At 37.6% G+C, this 15,198-nt stretch overlaps 1 protein-coding gene across 1 annotated transcript in view; it reads right to left on the bottom strand.

Moving 5' to 3' along the window:
- Positions 1 to 379: 379 nt before the first annotated feature.
- The window catches only part of CHM (CHM Rab escort protein), a 54,017-nt gene continuing 39,198 nt past the window's right edge, over positions 380 to 15,198 (bottom strand). The window contains exons 10-15 of the mRNA XM_058847962.1: positions 13,204 to 13,308; positions 12,384 to 12,447; positions 11,692 to 11,788; positions 9,365 to 9,457; positions 6,776 to 6,942; positions 380 to 2,418 (exon numbers count right to left, since the gene is read on the bottom strand). Of these exons, the coding sequence (XP_058703945.1) occupies positions 2,221 to 2,418; positions 6,776 to 6,942; positions 9,365 to 9,457; positions 11,692 to 11,788; positions 12,384 to 12,447; positions 13,204 to 13,308 (724 nt within the window). The 3' untranslated portion in view covers positions 380 to 2,220. The remainder of the gene's footprint in view (positions 2,419 to 6,775; positions 6,943 to 9,364; positions 9,458 to 11,691; positions 11,789 to 12,383; positions 12,448 to 13,203; positions 13,309 to 15,198) is intronic.

Here is a 15,198-nt window from a genome sequence, read left to right on the forward strand (position 1 = left end):
CCAACATCAACAGTCTGATCTACTGCTCCTGCAAGTGAACTATTGGGTACTCAAGTACCATATGAAAAACATTTAATGTTTCCATTCACCCTATGAAAGAGACATGAAAACAGTTTTTAAGCAATCAATGTAGTGTAAAGTCATAGCCTCCAACGTGAACATCATTCCACCAGCTCTCAAATCAAACCTGCACTGTTCCCAAACCTGGCTTCACATGGACACAGAGCACTCAGACATGAACTGATACAAACCTGATAACACAGGTGCCCATACTGGCAATTACAGGTGTCCTCGTGCTGAAAGCAGCCAAGAGGATTCTCAGGAAATCCCAGCTAAAAATGAACTGTATTTCTTTGAAAGAAAACACAGGACAATGCACTTGCAAGCAAACCTTTAATTTTCATCAAACGATTTCCTTGTAAACACAGATGAGAGATTCAACTGTGATCCCTGTTTTGGGGAGACAAACAGGGATAGGTCCCTCCACTTAGCTCTTTACAGATCTGTAGATGTTAAATACAATCACCACACTCATGCTTCCCAATACACAGAGAAATTAAAGCTAAATGAAGAGGCAGCCTGCTTATTAATATATATATATAAATAACTGTTCAATCACAAGCATCCAGAGGTTACAGCTGTTGAACACTGGGAACGTTCCAGCTGTGTGTTTTTCTGAGGACTTTGGGATTATGCACACACAGACACACATGTACTGGTACCTATCCAACAAAGGGTGCAAACACTAACACTGAAATGCAAACTGGACAGTGGACACGATGCAGGACAAAGAGAACAGTATCAGTTATGCTGTAAAAAAATAAATAAATTCCCCTTTCTGGCCTGGAGCCAGGCTCAGGGCAGGCACGGCAGAACTGTACAGAAGCCTGGCTGTGGCACAGCCAGGCAGAGCTCAGTGTTCACAACTCAATGGCATTTTTGATTTCCTTACAGTATTTAAGCACTGCTGGAACTGGCTCTACCTTCATGAAGAAGTTTAAACCCCAACTTATCAACTCTAGAGATACTACTGATCTACTGGGTGTGCAATTTAAAGTAAATCTTTAAATACATGATAAATACTTCTCATATCTGATTTCAAGCATGGTTCAGAAGAAGTGCAAGTTTAACATGGTCATTTACAACAGCTTTCTCATTTTGTAGTTTTTTCCATACAAACTAGGTCTATAAATAGTTCAATAAATTTTATTGTATAAATGCTTCATGATTTATCATTACAAAATGCATAGTTTACAGCTATCACACTAATTTTAATCCTATTAATACAAACCTTTGGAACTATTAGTTGAACCTTCTCTCCACCACAAACCCCCTCAATTGATGGTCATTTAAACTTCTCAGACCCCAAACTTCAAAAAGTAACTATTGGCTTACTAAAGGCCCAAACAGTGCAACAAATCCAGGGAGACTAGTAACAGGAATGCTCTATTTATGACTTTCAATTTTGCAGGGAAATCTGGCATTAAGTTTAAATTCTGCCATTTCCTGACTCCAGTAAATGAAGTCACTAGTGAAAGTGTGTTATCTGTTAGGTCTTACTGAAAAAACTGAATGTAAAATAGCTCCATGTGAGGAACATCTCTTGGGTTATATTTCCTTTATTGTGGCATCAGTTTCAAAACCATATAATAAAGCCACTCCAGAACTGTCAATATTATTGCCTTTAAATTCCATTCATAAGACCACTGTGAGGGACAGATGGTGAGCCTCACCTTCAGCTGTTTAATTAGCAGAGATCCAAGGAATTTTAGTAGAAATCATCTTCTAACTGGTAAACAAACTTGCACTTTTTTCTTTTGCTTAGTTTTGACTTGCTGCCTCTTTGAAAGATGGAGGATTCTTTCCAAGATGTAAAACAAAACCAAGTTATCTCAGTAAGTCATGAATCCTATTGTAGCACTTCCAATTCAGATGCTTCATTCTGTATTTTTTTGTCTAGCTACAAACCCCACTGGATCTTGTGGACCTATGACTGCTTAGAAGTGCCTCAGTTATCAATGAAAATACTTGAAAAAGATGATCCAAGCTAAGCAAAGTAAGGCAATGGCAAATAACACATCTCTGGGGGTTTTAAACCTCTTCTTCTTGCCTTTCCTCCCTTATGTCCTAGTTTGGGTCAACAGCCTCTTCTCCTAAGAGAACATTGTTCATTCATTCATTCATTCATTCATTCATTCATTCATTCATTCATTCATTCATTCATTCTTCCTTTTTAACAGCAGCACCACCTCCACCACTGTTCTCCTCAGCTGGGGAGTCAGGCTTTGTCTCTGGTGAATTATTCAATCCAGCCTCTTCTGGCTCAATCTCATCTTCATCATAAATAATATCTTCTGGATTCGGTGGTGGGGGGCAAAATTCCTCTGTTGGAAACATTTCTCGGAAAATAGTCTCAGCCTATTCAGGAAAAAGAAGAATAACATAAACTTTACCTTGAAATGTAACACCCTGAGGCAATATTTTACAGATATTTAAGATTAACCTCCATTCTTTCAGATCAATAGTGATTTAGTACTTTGACAGTATTGTAAACACATGGGAAATCCATTCCTTCTTGCAGACCTCGAAAGAGAAAAAGCAATTTATCTTTTTACATTGTTCTACTAGAAAGTCACAGCATGGGGCTTTGTAAAAAATGCTGGTCATTCTGTGTTGTATTGAGAACAAGAAAGAGGATTTTTTTGGAAACAAACTATCTTTTGCACTATAAAACCATCCCTAGCTGCAGTCCAAGGCAAAGCATGGGAAAGATCTTGGCCCTTTCCAGAGAGGGATCCATTTCATGGAAGAAGGAAACCCAGGGAACTGTACACGTATGTACAATCCATATAATGGCTATATGGGTTTCCTTCTTCAATTAAAAAACTGCAAAAAAAATTCTAGTTTTCCTTTTTTGAACAACTTAAAACAGCCCAGCAGAGAGCTACTCTTATCCAAAGGAATATTACCATTGAAAATGCATCCAAATACATTTTTGGTTTATTAAAAATCCTATCTCTAATTCCAAGGTATTACATGCACAGACCTGTATGTGTGAAAGGAACTGTGTTTTAGGTAAGAAAGACAGGTCTAGATCAAGGAGTTAATTTACAATTGCACTTGCTCTTCATGCCATCAAGGTTTAGAAATTAAATACACACAAATTTTTTGGCCACTGCAATGGAAGATATTTAAAAGAAGCATGTTTTTGGAACATCAGTGTGTTTGTTATTAAAACATGGACAATACAACTACCAAATCTGGGAGACAAAAGAACCAAAGGAATACAACCTTAGGATTCCAGAGAACCAGACATTTTATACAAACAAAGGAGGCAAAAAATCCTTTAAAACCCCACAAGAAACTCTATTAACTAGTGTTAAAATCTTTTATATGTACTTGTACAAATAACCCATCTATAAGGTTATCTTATAAATAAATTCAAAATTAAAAAAAGCCTGAGAAACTGGGAATTTATTTACTGAATCCACATGCCCTCCACATTTCCATCAAGGTTTTCTTTTCCAAGTCCTTAAGCTTCCAAGGCAAGCCCAGACACCTGAAGCAGATCTTGGGGCTGGGCTGTGTTTCTAAGGAGGCAGAGGAATATTCCCCTTTCACTTGTCTGCTGAGTGACCCATCCCCAGCAGCAGCCTGTGATGAGAGCTCCCACACAGGCAGGAACGCCTTTAATCCTGATATTCCTCCTGCTCCAGGCCCTGCCCTACCAAGCTGACAGGGCTCACTTTGTGCCACCTGGAAAAGCCCATTACACCAGGAGGAATCCTGGAGAAGAGGAAACTGCAGGTGAATCCATCCCTGAGCTTGTCCCCAAGAGCTCTCTGGGATGAACTCCACTGCCCACCAGCACTGGGCTTCCACCAGCAGCACGTGGATGCAGGACTCCATTACCAACTGCTTCAACCACCCTGTCTACTCTCAATTCAATTTTCAATTTTCACTCTCCTTCCTAAATTTTACTCTTCCATACTCTTGCAAAACCGTTTCAAACTTTTTATGTTAGTATAGGAAAAAATTCTGTTCTCTACTTCAAAACCACATTTTTGTCACTTGAAAGCCTTGCCTAGTGATTCTGGGGAGCAAGGGGGTACAACATTCTAAAAAGCTTGGGTTTAACTTTTTGAAGGCAAAAGAAAAACTTTTCATTTCAAGTCTGCACTTGTCCTTGCTACTCCAAAAATACATTTCAACTACTATTGTATTTAATAGAATACTGAAGGAAGATGTTGTCATTTGAACTAAATATATGACAAATTAGAGCAGACAAACATTTCCTATGCAGCTCTCAACAATTATTCAGTCCAATCAGTCAGCAAATATCCACCCCAAAAATGGTCAAACAGTTATGAGGCTGAATGTAGGAAGAAATTCTCCTGGGAATGACATGGGAAGAATGTTTTGTAAGACATCATAACACTGATTACAGCTGAACAATTTAATGGAATTAAATTCATTGGGGCACTTCCAGGTCTCCCAAGTTTTTAAGTTAACCTTACCCAGCTGAAGCAATACAGAATAAACAATAATAATTGAACAACTCTTTCACTGTAACACTTTGATATTTAATGTAAGTAATTAAGGTAGACAATAGTGCCTTTAATATTTAATAGTATCAGCTGAGAAATGTGTGTCCAGTAGAATCCAGCATTAAGACACAGGCACAGCACCTCCAGTAAGTTGGAGTTGAACAGAATTAGGTTCTGCACCTGTTTGACTGCATTCCAGCTTGTGGATAAACTGTGTGGACTTTCACAGCAACTTTTACAGGGACCACGACCAAAATAACAACACTTGATTAACTCTGAAATCCTTCCAGATATAGAAAATAAACAGGTTAAAGGACAAATATTGGCCTGACAGTTTTAGTACATCCTCTCATGACCATGAAGATGCCTCAGAAGTCTGAAATATGTCAGGGGATATATTACTTTAGCTCATAATAATTCATGTCAGGTTGCAGCAGTGAAAACACAGAGAACTGGAAGCCAGATGCTTTACTGGATCCACACATAGAGACTTTGAAAGGATCATCAATGGCATCTTCATTTCATTTAGCCTGTCCTCAGGGCAAGTAAATGCAACCACCAGCATTAATTCAGTACCACACCAGAAACTGAGCACAGAATTACAATAAAACAAGAGAGCAGTAATTTGTGTATGAGGTGTAGATGGAGAGTTGTCTGTAAGAGCTGTGGTCCTGCCTTCCCAATAATGTATCAGCAGTTCAATCACACAGCATGACAATCAGAATTCAGAAATACTGATGGGTAACGAAGAAATAAATCACAGCACCACTAAAACACTAATCCCAAAATTATTAGAGAAATCAGATATAATTTTCCAAGCTATCTTCAAGACTAACACACACACCAGGTTTTTTCAAGCTGTTCTGCTCCATGAGTTTGCAAGTATCTCCTGTTTGGAGATTCCCATCCCATTCCTAGGAGGGTGGGAGTGATTTGGGAGTGGAAGACAAACCAAGTTACAGCTGTTTCCCTCCTCCACTTGTCTACAAGGCCTCTGCATGGTGTGACTCCTGTCTGATCTTCAGCATAGTCTTCACTTTGCTCTCACACACCACTTTGAATTACAAACGTGTTTACACTGAAGTATTTCCCACTTGTGACCATTTGTTTCAAAATTTATATCAAATTCAAGAAATGCAGCCTATTTTTGTCTAAAAGGCAGTGATTTAGGCTCTTGATGGTTCCTCCTAGATCTCCTTAGACAGCCAACAGTTTAAACACAAAGAGTGAACTACAGCACCAAGAATATTTAAAAAGGGCCTGATCCATCCCATCATTGTTCATTGTAAGAAGAAAAGTAAGGGAAGACAAACCTGAATGCTAGAAATGTTAGAATCAGAAATAGGTGGGTTTTAAGTGTATTTAATTACTTTTTAATATAACCTGTTTTAAACAAGTTTGGAAAAAATCAAATTTAGAAAGGAACTCATTTACAATTTAAAACTGCTACCATAATAATTGTCTCGCATAATTTTTTTGTCTTTACAGTTCTTTATTCTTCAGGGAGGAAAATTATTGCCTTGGAAAGCAAAAGGAAGGATACTATTAGCCCTTAATGACACTGTTCTGACCCTGCAGTTCAGGCTATGTCAGCCTTTTCACTTCAAAATCTTATTTTTAAGAGGTTTATGACTTAGTAATAAAAAATGCTGCAACTGGCTAGAAGATGGCATGCACATTGTCAGAACATGGCCATTAAAAACACAGCCTTAAAAATGCCTAGTGACACTTAATCCTCCACAGCTGTGAAGTGTTCTCCTGTCTCTGAAATTGCCCTGACACCACAGGGGCTGCTGGATTAGATCTGCCCAAGAATTTGTACCTTCCTTATCCAGGGGACCTCTGAAAGGAAAATTCTGTTTTACAGTGATACCAAGGCAAAGAGAAGGGAAACTGAGGCAGGAGGCCTAATCTACCATATTAGCAGTTGTGCTGGATTTTTCCCCAGTAAGTTTCTGGTTTTGGACTATGTCCTGTAAGTATTAAACTTCTTTGGTGATCCTTCCAGCTTGAATTGTAGACAGGATTTTCTGGCTTTCATTTGCACTGTACCTCCTCCTTTACCTTCCAGGTCAAAGACTGTGACTATTTCCTGATCTCTCCATCCACCTAGTTATGTAATTCTGCAGAGTTATCATCTATATTTTTGTATAGCAGAATAACCCAGACTGTATTGGATTTATTTATTTAAAAGTAAAGTTCTGCAACGAAAATCTGCTCTGCCCAACCTGTTTGACAGCACAGTCGTTTCCTAAAGCAGAGTCTGGCCCAGAGCAGACATAAACGTTGGAGGGCAACCCAGCATAGGAACTCTTCTCAACTCCTGAAGAATCCCTCATGTTGAAATAGACTGCCCAGAGGACCCTGGGTTTCTCCAGTTCTTCATTTTCAGTCTCTGAAAAGGAAAAGGAGTGTTTGCAGTAAGCAGTGGTGTTGTGTGATGAGGCAGAAATGTAATCTAGCACACTGGAAATCAAATTTTTACATGGAATTACTGTAATAAAGTATTTTTGTTCTTTAGCCAATTATTGAACTTTCTGAGATTCTCCTTCATAATTCTTTCCCTTTCCTCTCCAAGCACAGCTATGCAAACTCTACTCTGTGGGCACACTCTACACCACACCAGCAGCAGTTATCACTACAAGGACCTTACCAAGAAGCCTGGTTTAAATTTAATACATCTCACATTATCTCCTTCATTGGGGATAAACTCCTAGAGCACATGACAGACTGAGCAAGTCCTCCCTGAGCTCTGCCAGCTCAAAGGCATTGCATTCTCTGTGCACAGATATTTCTGATGTGTCATTTCTTCCCCTTGTTCCATACTTTATCCCTGTACATAGAATCTCTAATTCTGGCAGTGCTGCTAAATGAAAATAAATGAGTAATTTTTATTTATTGACACTTCCTGAGGGTTGTACAGTGCTGCAATACTCATCATCAGCACAAAATGATCACAAACTCAACTTCCTTGCTCGTAATCTGTCCCTCCCTGCTGTACTTTGCACATTCCTACCATCCCTCTGCAAACAGGCAGAAAAAGCTCTGGGAAGATGAAGGTCACTTCTTCACAGTGCACAATGCGATGGAGGAATACACAACACAGATTCTGAGCTTAACAGATACTATTTGTTTGGAATATTTGCTGTCCCCTCTCTTGTATTTTACCTCCTCTAAAGTAAATGAAGCTTGTAAAAGACCTTGTGAGATTTACCCCTTTCCAAGGAAGAAACTTCTTGGTAACTATGGCATTCAAAACAGTATTTTAAAGCAGTTGAATTACAAAAAAAGAGATAAATCTATGCTATTCCTTCAGTATCTTTTTATAACTGTCAAATAGTTAAAAAAAAATAGGTTCTACCCATACTGAACAGTTTGAAATATAAATTAAATTCATCAGCCTGTGAAAGTCTGAGCCTTAATACAGGGCAAGATGCTCTTTAATATATTTAAAAGTTCACATTGCTCATAAAAGTTACTTCTTCCTCATTTAGGCAGGAAAATGAATGGAGTCCTCTTCTCCAGGTGACTTTGCCTCTTTGACCTGCCATGGCCCAGTGCTCACTTTATCTGGTGATTCATTTTCAATAACTCCAACAGTATTTGTTCTGACATTTTAATTAAAATACGACCACTACCTCATCCTGATGATAAAAAGGCCTATGTGTCAGGGAAAACTGGCTTTTCAGTGCCTCAGTGCACCTGAGGACCCCTATGATCACAGAGTTCCTACAGAAGAATTTCAGTCAGCTTCTAAACAATCTATCATTTCGAAACTGGATCACTTTAAACATTAAGATTGATGCTACCCCTCCCCAAATGATTAGAAGACACTAAACTGATCTTCACCAGGTCTTTGAAGCACATGGCACTGTCTTGAAATTTGAAGATAGAAGTTAAATATGAAGAGGTGAAAATTAGCAGGCTTTAAGTTAACACATATACAAATGAGAAATGTTTGTAACTCTCCAGTCTAATGAAGTTTTCTATTTACAAACCCAAGTTGTTTTCTCTTACAAGCAAACCAGTTGTGAATATTATAAAGTACTCCCACATCTTAGTACCTTGCATTTATACCAACAAACCCCCAGCCACTGGGAGTTGAGCATTGCTTTCTCTCACAAGTGGGATTTACTGCCTCGCAGCATGGGCACACTGTATTTCAACTGCTTTTGCCAGGGTTAGAACACAGCAGCATCTCCCACATGCACATCACCTACTCTGTGAGCATCTACCACGATCATGGTTATATTCAAGATCTCAGGATTAAATTTCAAAAACTTGTGTGGAATTAGCCCAAGTATTTCAGGAACAATTTCCTTCTAGGCAGCAGCTGCTCCATCAGCAGCTGCTTTCCTCTGGGGCGTGGAACCCCAGAAGAAACCCATCTCAAGGCCAAAGTTCAAAAAAGTAGCCAAGGTTTCCTTGAATTTAGGGCTAAGTAGTTAATTATTGGAAATCTATCCTTGTGGCAAAAATATAGAACAACTTTATACTTCCACTGCTTACAGCAAAATCCAGAGAATTTAATTCCAAACAAGGAAACACTTGAAGACAAGGGGCTGAGCAACAGCCTGAGAATAAGACAACCCAAACAGTTTCAACAATTTCACAAATATTTCATTTCACTACTGCACCTTTCAAGGATGTGCTGAACAGCAAATGTTTCATGGGAAAAAGAAAGTGTGAAAAATAAAAAGGTCTCAGACACTTACTTGGATACTGAAGTTCAACCACAGCTGAAGTCAGCAACAGCTACTTTAGTAAATCATATTTATGCAAGATAGTATCATAATACCTCATTTATTTATTTTTACCTTTTGCTGTATTGAGATTGAATAACTTCTGTACAACAGGCTCTAAATCTTCCCTTGCAGTTTTAGCTGATGGACAGGTTAGATGGACTAAATCTGGGAAAAGAAAACACAAACTAATTCCAATCACCAACACACAGATAGATAAACAACATCTGCAATTTTTATAAGGCACAGCAGGCTTTTAGAAATCACAATTCTTCTTAAAATCACTTCCTTTAAGCCAGGGAAGTGCTGTACTATGGACATACAGTGTATGTACAGCACACAGAGAAATTCTCTGCAAACACCTCAGAATTCTCTAAGTTATTTCTGTGATGTACACTATGACTCCACAATCCTTTGTACAACATTTTATTCATCCATTTCTTATATGGGTGGAACCATTGCTGAACTCTTCTTTTATTTGTTCTGTTTTGCAGACCCTGCAGTTGCTGCCTCCTTGGACAATCACTTGATGCAGCTCCTGACCCTTTTGTGTCCCATTGGCCTCTGCTCAGACACAGAGCCAGCTGCTTTACCCCACCTGATTTTCCAGCATTCAAAAGCCTCACTTTAAAGCTTTTCATAAAACCACCTTACTGGACTCATTTGCTCCTGGAAACTTCTCACCACAGAAGTGTCCATCAGAGAATCATGAAGGAATTTAACATTGTACAAAGTTTAAACTGATTATTTTTTTTTCATTACTGTGAATTTCTGATCCATTTTAAAGCAGTGCACAGCTCTGGTGTTATTTTAAATCTAGATGGCATTTTTGTCTATTCTCTCCGAAGCCTGGCTGTATTTGTTATCATTATTTTCCAGTGCATCACACAGATCTTGACCCTGGTTCCATCAGGAACAGAAATTTAACCCTTCATGCTCCTCTGCTTTCAGGTTGCTTACATACAGATTCTATTCAAACATTAATTTTTTTATTCAACCCAGACCAAACCTTCTGTCTGAAGGAATATGTACTAAAATATTATCTAGATGCTAACCTTAACTAGATGCTTCCAATCTCAAACACTGTAATATAATCTATTCTTTCCTCAAAAAATTCAGCTATAAATCACTAAAGTTCACATCATTTACTTTCTATAAAATCTTTTTTTATTATCTTTAAGGTTATGGTTATGAGTCACAGTCATCAGTATATATTTTGATTATACTTGATTTACTCAGGTATAACTGCATTAGTTACAGTGGTTGCCAACATTTGTCTTCAAGTAATTCTCCCAGCAGGAAGAACGATGAGTTCAGTTCCTGATTTCATCATTACAGTCTCCATTTTTAGGGCAAGTGAAGGAGTTTGGTTCCACTCAAGTGGCAATACAGATGATGTGCCTGTCATTCGTGCAGTGTGATCAAAGAGTAGATGTATTTGTATACTTATCTTAAATAATTGTTCCAAGGAGAAATCAGTCAGGTTAAAACCCATTTACAGATAATGATGTAGAAGTTTTTTAAAAAATTATGAAATATGTCCTATAACAGGAACTCAGCTATGCCTAATATAGAACTTTCTTATTTCAATATATGAAGACAAATTTCATTAAGGAAGGCAGTACCTTCTCTTCTGAAATGAAAGGAATTTATAGATAAAAGTAAATAACAGAAAACTTTGTATTTCAGCACCATAAAAATCCTCCTGAAATTAATACTTTAGATCTATGGAACATCATTCCTCCATTAGTTTCACTTCCTGCTGTATATATTTTATGAACCCTTAAGAAATCAGCTATTTAAATGATAAATATTAACAATATGCTTTATAGCACTATTACAAGCTTATTTTTTACTGTTATTTAGTAGGAAATGTAACTTTGAATGCCAATCATTTACTTTAATCTTCTTTCAAATGCAAAAAACTTAGTTCAAGCCTATTTAACAGCAAAATAAATTGGTTATTATTACAGTTACTTATTTCTTGTTAAAAAGCAGTAGGTAAGGTAACCTCTACTTCTATTCTAATAAATACCCAAAATGAACATTTTATTGCTCAATTATTTCAAGTCCACATAAAATACCAACAACAGAATCCTGTCAGAAGATAAAAAGCTCCCAAATACAGTGTATTTCAGGTATTACCATTCAATAGTTCAGCTAAGGGAGCCCATTTTCAAAAAAACCAAATGTCAAATTTCCAGGAAGATTTTTGTGGATTATTATTTTTATCTTCTGAAGGAGGATTGATTCCCGTGTGAGTGAAAACGAGCCCATGAAGCTCCACTATGGCAGGAAGCCACCGCTCTCCGTGTTCTGTGCAGCACAGGAACAACACACAGAGATTTTCAGTTCTGCTCCAGAGCTGCCAGAGCCAAAAGGGGAAAATCTCCTTTACTTACAGGTGTCCTTCATGCACGTCATGGTGGAGGAGCACAACTCGATGACACAAACTGCTGCCCTGCCCACTTCCAGGGGAGGCACTGTCAGAATGGAAACCTGGGGAGCAGAGAGCAGAGCTTGAGGGAAAGCAGTGGCCTGCAGAAGTGATGTGGCAGCCACCACCATCCTCGCTCTAGGTGAAGAGGAACTGCAGTTACACAATTTGGTTTTCTAGTTTACTAAGACAGAACAAACACAACACTGATTAATATCCTCTAAAATTAAGGAATGTAAGGACTGATAAAGCAGATGCAAAGATGAATCTTAAAGTGTACAATGAGAACTTCAAACAGCAAAAAGCAATGTTTAGAAAAAACAAAGGAACTTTGAACGAAGTTTAGACAAGATAAATAATTAATGGAATAGTAAAGGCAACAGTTTATTAAACATCAAGCAAAATTAAAATTAAAGACAGCAGTTTAGAAACTCTATTAATTATAGAGTGAGCCAAACAGGAAAATCCCAGTCATTGAATTAAACTAAGCTAAAATTTGTAATAGTTTTATAGACACTAAAACAAATTAAACAATTACCAGTACAGAGAGCTGACTAAAGATCTTGATTCAATCACAAACTAAACTGAATTAATGACTTAATTCCTACCAACAACTAAATATTAACACAAGACAAGTGATACAGAGTTGGTGTGTACCTGCTGCTCTGAGTCTGTATTCAATACAGACTGATCTGTAATGAGCACTGCCCTGGAGATCTGCCTACAATTAAATAAAAGAATGATGTAAAAATAATTACATAATAAATTTAATTATGCAAAACAAAAAGAAAACTGTAAAAAAATAGCAGTTTAGAATCACAGTAATATATTTTACTATATAACCTTTATTTCTATGATTCTTAGTGGGATATTTTGCCTGTTGCTGAAGTAGAAACACACCTGGAATACCAATGCAGTATTTTCAATGACCAAAACAGGTGATGAGTGAGTCAGTGCAGTTGTATCAATCAGACTCCTTCTGCTTTTTCAAAAGTTCTTTTGCTTATTTGATCAAGATTAGCAGCAGCACATTAAGGCCTTGTGATGTTCCAGAGGGCACAGGAGCCTTGGGATGAAGGGGAAAGGCAGCAGGGTGGAGCTCTCTCAGCACCTGCAGTGCCCAGGGTTATTCCTGCTCTCCCCCAGCACCACAGCTCTGCTGATCCCTCAGCTGCCCTGCTCTGAGCCAGAGGCAGGGCATGCCCAGAACTCCTGGCAACAACAATTAAACCACAGAAATCAATGAAGTTTTGTACTCATCTAAAGCTGGACAAATTTAAAGCAAGAACAGCAACTGGCACCTTCACCTTCCAAACACATTTTAGCAAATATGAAATTCCTAACACAGAAAAGCTTTGCACAGAACTGAACTGTACTGCAAAAATAAAGGAGTAGGCAAGAGGCTCCTGAGTTTAATTTGCAGGGTATTTTACACACCATTATTTAAAGAAATTGTGGTTTTTATTTTACCACATACCTGTAACACACATTTGTGCATGTGCTCTCTGAGAGGTAACTGTCTTCCACAATAAAATAGTTGGCACTTATTCTTTGTCCAAAATGATCCACAATAGCTTTGCATCTGTTTAAAAAGAAGCCAACAAACCACAGTAAAAAGTCTTCATATGAGGTAACAAAAGCATAAGTTGTTAAAATTGAGTTATACAGAACAACATTTATATCTTCCAATTAATTTAGCTACATATTTCTTGAACATGTGAACCCCTAAACCAATTCAACTGATCACCAAATCCTAGACTGACACATTCTACCTGGTATATGCAGTTTTCCACATGCAATTCCAATACAGATAATAATATCCCAGGTTTAATAATTTGGTCACTTTTTACAGAAAATATAAGCTTACAACACTGGCATTTAGTTCTACATTTCTTACCTCATAATACATAAAAAAATAAAAATGTGAATTATTTTTGTAGATACTACCTTATTGCAGTAGAGCTTCTTTCTCAGAAAGACACCTTTACCAAAAAAAAGTTTATTTTGACAATAATATTTGACAAATTAAACAGCAAATTAACTTAGGATATTTGGGAAAGCTCCCTGACAAATGAGTGCATCAGACTGTCCCAAGAGTGAGTTTGTGACTAAATATACCCTTTATCTCCAAGTCACACACAAAGGGATTAACTAAGTCCTGGAGTTTTAAGAATGACACAAATGCTCTCCATAGAACAAGGACAGAAATAGAAGTGGGACAGAAATGCAAACCACAGAAATAAACCCATTCAGTGAGCTTAAATGAGAATACAAATTTCAGATATTAAGGGGGAAAATTCTCTATGAAAGAACAAACTTCAGACTTATATATGACATATGAAGCTATATCATATATAGGACACAAAAGGGAGGCTGCACACAGATACTCACTAAAGCAACCTCTACAGCTGATTCTATATCCATGATCTGCGCTTTCTTCTACACTATCAGAACATTGACTGCATAAATAAATAAAGCAAATTAGCTTTACTGAACTTTTGTCTTAAATTATTTTGAATGACTTTAGCAGTGTTTCAACAATTTAACACACAGGACTTACACCAATAAACTTTCTCACACACACTTAAGACAGGTGTGCATGCACAGGGAAACATCCAAAGGAACACAATGCCTGAGCCAGAGATCACGTACAGATTTACCTGTGTTTTAATCATAGTGCAACTTTATCTGTGGAATATCTGACAGGCAAGTTATGCCTTAGGAATGAACAACAGTTCTGTAACTTAAAGCTATTTGTCAGCTTCTGTGGTTATAATGATCTAAAAACCCTAATCTTAATAGGTAATAGCAATCAGCTCCCACCAGCTCTGGTAAATCAGTTGCTCCTATAACATGAGATGAGAATTGAGAAAGGGTGCGCACACCTGTCCTCATCTGTAAATATAAGAGGTTTATAACTATTAAACATCTTTTGTAACACTGACCTCCCAGGCATCTGGCCCTTACATATATTCCTATTTTCAAATTCAACAGGTACCTTGACAAGAATACAAGCACTGTTTAACATCCAACATTCTTCAGTTTCCAATCCTATCCAATGTGTGTTTCACTTGCAACTTTTAACAAGATTTTCCTAACTCTTAACCCCAGTGATTTCATCCTCGAGCTCTCATTTGAATACTTCAAATAAACAAGGAAGTTGAGCTGCTGCAGCTCATTTCTAATTATAACCTTTCTTATTGTTTATGAAACAATTTCCCCACCATCCCCCAAACATCATGGAAGGGGAAAGGTTGATTAAATGTCATGTTGCATCACTCAAAGCCAGTGAAAGCAACGACACATTTTACTTTCCTGCTAAGTGTTGTTTCCTTTCCTTTGTTCAGGAATAGCAGCAGGTCATATGTGTGATAAGATTTTAAACTGAGAGAGAGAGAGAGCTTTTAATTTCAGTCCCACTTTACTTCAAAGGGTGATGCTGAGAAAATTTCTTTCAAGTAGTGCTTCCACA

The sequence above is a fragment of the Poecile atricapillus genome, chromosome 12 (assembly GCF_030490865.1).
Source record: "Poecile atricapillus isolate bPoeAtr1 chromosome 12, bPoeAtr1.hap1, whole genome shotgun sequence".
Taxonomy (NCBI): domain Eukaryota; kingdom Metazoa; phylum Chordata; class Aves; order Passeriformes; family Paridae; genus Poecile; species Poecile atricapillus.